A 3,606-nucleotide genomic window follows, 5' to 3' on the forward strand; every position below is an offset into this window, starting at 1 on the left:
GGTAAAAATATATCAGTTGTTTTTCATTTTATTGTAATCAGCTAGTCTGTATATTAACACAAAGGGGAGTGATTTTTGTGGAATGTGTTTTCTAAGAGGAGAGGTATAATACCATTGTGTACCAGGCTGCAGGAAATCACATGACTAGTTGTAACACTATTTGTTTTGTACATTATTGCGAAATTCTGTATTCTCTAGTTCATTTATAGGTGAAAGTCCATAGCTCCTGTGAAATCCAGGAGGGTGGGAACTTGCACATCAGCTTTATTTAAAGGAGGAAAGATAAACTGGTGGAACTCAGAACTGGTTCACAGTCAAAGCTCAGAGACTACTTTCTCCTTTACTGTACTCTCAAACATTGAAGGTGAGATCTTACAGAATCCCATTCTAATGATTTTTTTTAGCTTTCAATGTACTTATATAAATTAACTTAGATTTTATAGTTTATATGTAGCTACTGTGTAACAGCTAAACTTGTTCAGCAGGCATTTCTGCAATTAACAAATTTAAATTAAAAAAAAAAATCTATATATATATATATATATATATATATATATATATATATATATATTTAGAAAATCTCTCTTTACACTGCAGAATAATGAAGACTCTGTTCCTGACTCTGGTTCTTGCCTTGATGCTGATGAGTGGTGAGTGTCAAGGGCTTTAGTTCAGTTTAAAACAAATCTGCTTCATATTTTTATGATAATGCGTATCAGTAACTATAACGTACAAGTAGAAGATCAGTCAGGAAGCAAGTGCTAGAACAGACTAGCAAAAACAAACAAGGATCATTCTTGATCATAGACATGAAAAAAGGCTAAGTTCAAATCAAGATATACAAAGACATATTGAACTTGAGAACATGGCTTGGACGTATCGAGACAAGTGCGTGATAAGACTTCATAAAGAAACAAAGGAACAGAAGGGCATAAAGAGACAAACTACGCAAGGGCTTACCTCAGTATACACTCCTGGGCAAAAGAAATGGGCCAAATCCAGAATGGCAAATAGTAAGCTTTTAATGGTCTTCACCACAAATCATTGGTCAGAAAATTAGCAAGAAACAAACGCACTCCTGAGAGCTCCTGTGCCAACATTTGCTGGTTTACTTTTGCTGCAGTGAACTGTTTGGGGAGAAGCTAGAAACAGGGAAATTCATTTATATAGTCTTCTTGTACGCAATGGTAAAATGTTTGATGTAAAATTCAAACTAACACATGTCTGGGTGTACAAAATTTTCCAACAATATCTTCTACGTTTTTTTTTTCTTAAAAGACTAGTCATTATTTGGTTATCTGCCACACCTGATGCAGCTCATCAACTGCCACAAGGCTTAAATGTTTCAAGAAATCAAAGGAAAAAGCTCCCATACTAAGTTCCTTTATCTAATTGTTTAATTCTCGCTAATTTCAAAACCAATGATTCGTTGTTAAGACCAATAAAAGCCTAGGAGTGTAGGTATACACATTAGATAACCAATCAGACACAGGATGGGGTGGAGACAGGACAAAAACAAAGAGATGGCAAAGTAAACAAAAAGCACAGGGTCTACGTTCAGTGGACTGTGGTATAAAAACGTATATACTGACCTAGAATACGAGGGAAGGAAGGATACGAGTCAGGGCATCTACTTAATCATATAAACACAGTCACAGTTGTCTGTCCTGTTTCATAAAGATACATTGGTGGTCTTGATGTTCTTTGACTGTTGCTGATGTTATGAAGAAGAGAGAATACAACGGATATAAAAATTATATATTAAAAAAACAGTTCATTAGGCTGATTTAGAAATGAATGAATGAATGAATGAATGAAAAATGCAAAAACATTTTTTTTAGAAGTACTTTCATGCTTGGAGAAAGTTTATTGTGATTTTTGGTCTCCACTCTGTTAAAGGTTCTGCTCTGAAATGCAACAACTGTGTTCCACTTAATGGTGGCAAATGTACTACCACCATTGAAACCTGCGGCTATAAAAAAGACGCCTGTATCTCTGCTCGATTCACCATCTACCCCTGTATGTCTCTTCTTGTGTTTCTTTATGATCACTGCATCTCTGAGATTGTTAACATAACATAACAGCACAGCAGATCTTAAGTATAAAACTCAATCTAACAATATCTGTAGTACACTATTTAGAAAACATAGCATATTTAGGATAAGAGCATTTGTGTATGGTCATATGGTCATCAGTCAGAAACATAATGTAAATCTTTTATGTAAATAAATGGTATTGCAGCTTTCCAGCTTGCTTGCCGCTTTCTGCTCAGCTTTGGCTTTGCTCTGCTCACGGCCACACAGACACACACACACACACACACACACACACACACACACACACACACACACATCTAGCTCACTGTACAAGGAGAAAGAGAAATAGAAAAATACATATATGCACATGAGATAACAGGACTCAGATGTGCCACATTAGTAATTTTCCCCTAGCTCATCCCCAAACACCTCTCAGTGCACATCCCCTATAAACCACATACACAACTGCTACAGCTTAAAGCAGGCTAATTATATCAGGTTATGCATAGGGACTTGCACTGACTGCTAAATGTTCTTTATCTCTATAGATACCTATTTCAGGAGATGCATCAGTATGTCAGACTGCCTCATTCTACAGGCCAATTCCAACATTGTAGCCCGATGCTGTCAGAGGGACCTCTGCAATTAAGATAATGATCTTTTTATTGTAACTGTTGTTTTCTGTCGTTTTACTTTTCAATTATATATTCAGCAACATCAGTAGTATATTCGGTTCTGTATCTGGGTCTGTTTTTACTTAAGCAAAGCCTGAAAACCCTGTACTGAAAAAATGTATTTTAAATAAAGTCTTTCCAGCAGCAATTTTTTATATTTTGATTTATTTTTGTCAGGATTTACAAGGCTGTGGAGCAGGAAGACAAAAGCAGATTTGCTGTATTACATTATTTATAATGTATTAACTTTATCAAATTTGATGATCCGCATTGCACTGAACAATATTCACAGCATGAGACATACAAAGGTGCTCAGCCGTCAGCTGCTTTTCACTACGTTACAGTAATTTCCTAAGTAAGGAATAAAACATGGCTTTGGCATACCATTATAGCAAAATAATCAATTACAGGTGGTGTGATGTGGCTCAACGCTAACCAGAGTTGCTGTGGATTATTTCCACATCACATCTCTCTAACTCACTATTCAGAGTTTATAGTTTCTGAGTTATAATATACTTTAACTCCTTTTTCTAGGATGGTTCTCAAATCCTTTTTACATTCTATTATTTCCGGACACTAACACTGTAAATATGATGCCAGAGATGTGGATTTCTTTGGAACTATGATGATTAAGCAATTTGGTGTCATTGCTTATTCAGATCCTGTGATAATATTCTGCCTGTAAATGTGCATTTCGGTAAATTGTGGCCACTGTCACCCTAAAATGAAATGAATGGGGACAGTGTGACTTAAAACTCTTGAGCAGATTTTTTTGTTGTTATTGTAACCTGCAATGTGATCTATAATTATCAGATAAATAAACACAAGCTGAGCTGAGACAATAAAAACATTGTTAAGTACGAACAGAATTGTGTAATATAAATCTGTGGGAAATC

At 35.5% G+C, this 3,606-nt stretch overlaps 1 protein-coding gene across 2 annotated transcripts; it reads left to right on the forward strand.

Moving 5' to 3' along the window:
- Positions 1 to 228: 228 nt before the first annotated feature.
- LOC113533366 (CD59B glycoprotein-like) lies at positions 229 to 2,858 on the forward strand. 2 transcript variants are annotated; one of them, XM_026925483.3, is made up of 4 exons: positions 229 to 364; positions 598 to 650; positions 1,900 to 2,019; positions 2,585 to 2,858. In XM_026925483.3, the coding sequence occupies exons 2-4, from the start codon at positions 602 to 604 to the stop codon at positions 2,683 to 2,685; spliced, it is 270 nt and encodes an 89-aa protein (XP_026781284.1). In that variant the 5' UTR covers positions 229 to 364; positions 598 to 601; the 3' UTR covers positions 2,686 to 2,858. The 2 variants fall into 2 exon arrangements, with proteins under 2 accessions (XP_026781284.1, XP_053083363.1); XM_053227388.1 differs by having other exon boundaries at positions 265 to 364; positions 576 to 650.
- Positions 2,859 to 3,606: the final 748 nt, after the last annotated feature.

Source organism: Pangasianodon hypophthalmus, chromosome 21 (genome assembly GCF_027358585.1).
Source record: "Pangasianodon hypophthalmus isolate fPanHyp1 chromosome 21, fPanHyp1.pri, whole genome shotgun sequence".
Lineage (NCBI taxonomy): Eukaryota > Metazoa > Chordata > Actinopteri > Siluriformes > Pangasiidae > Pangasianodon > Pangasianodon hypophthalmus.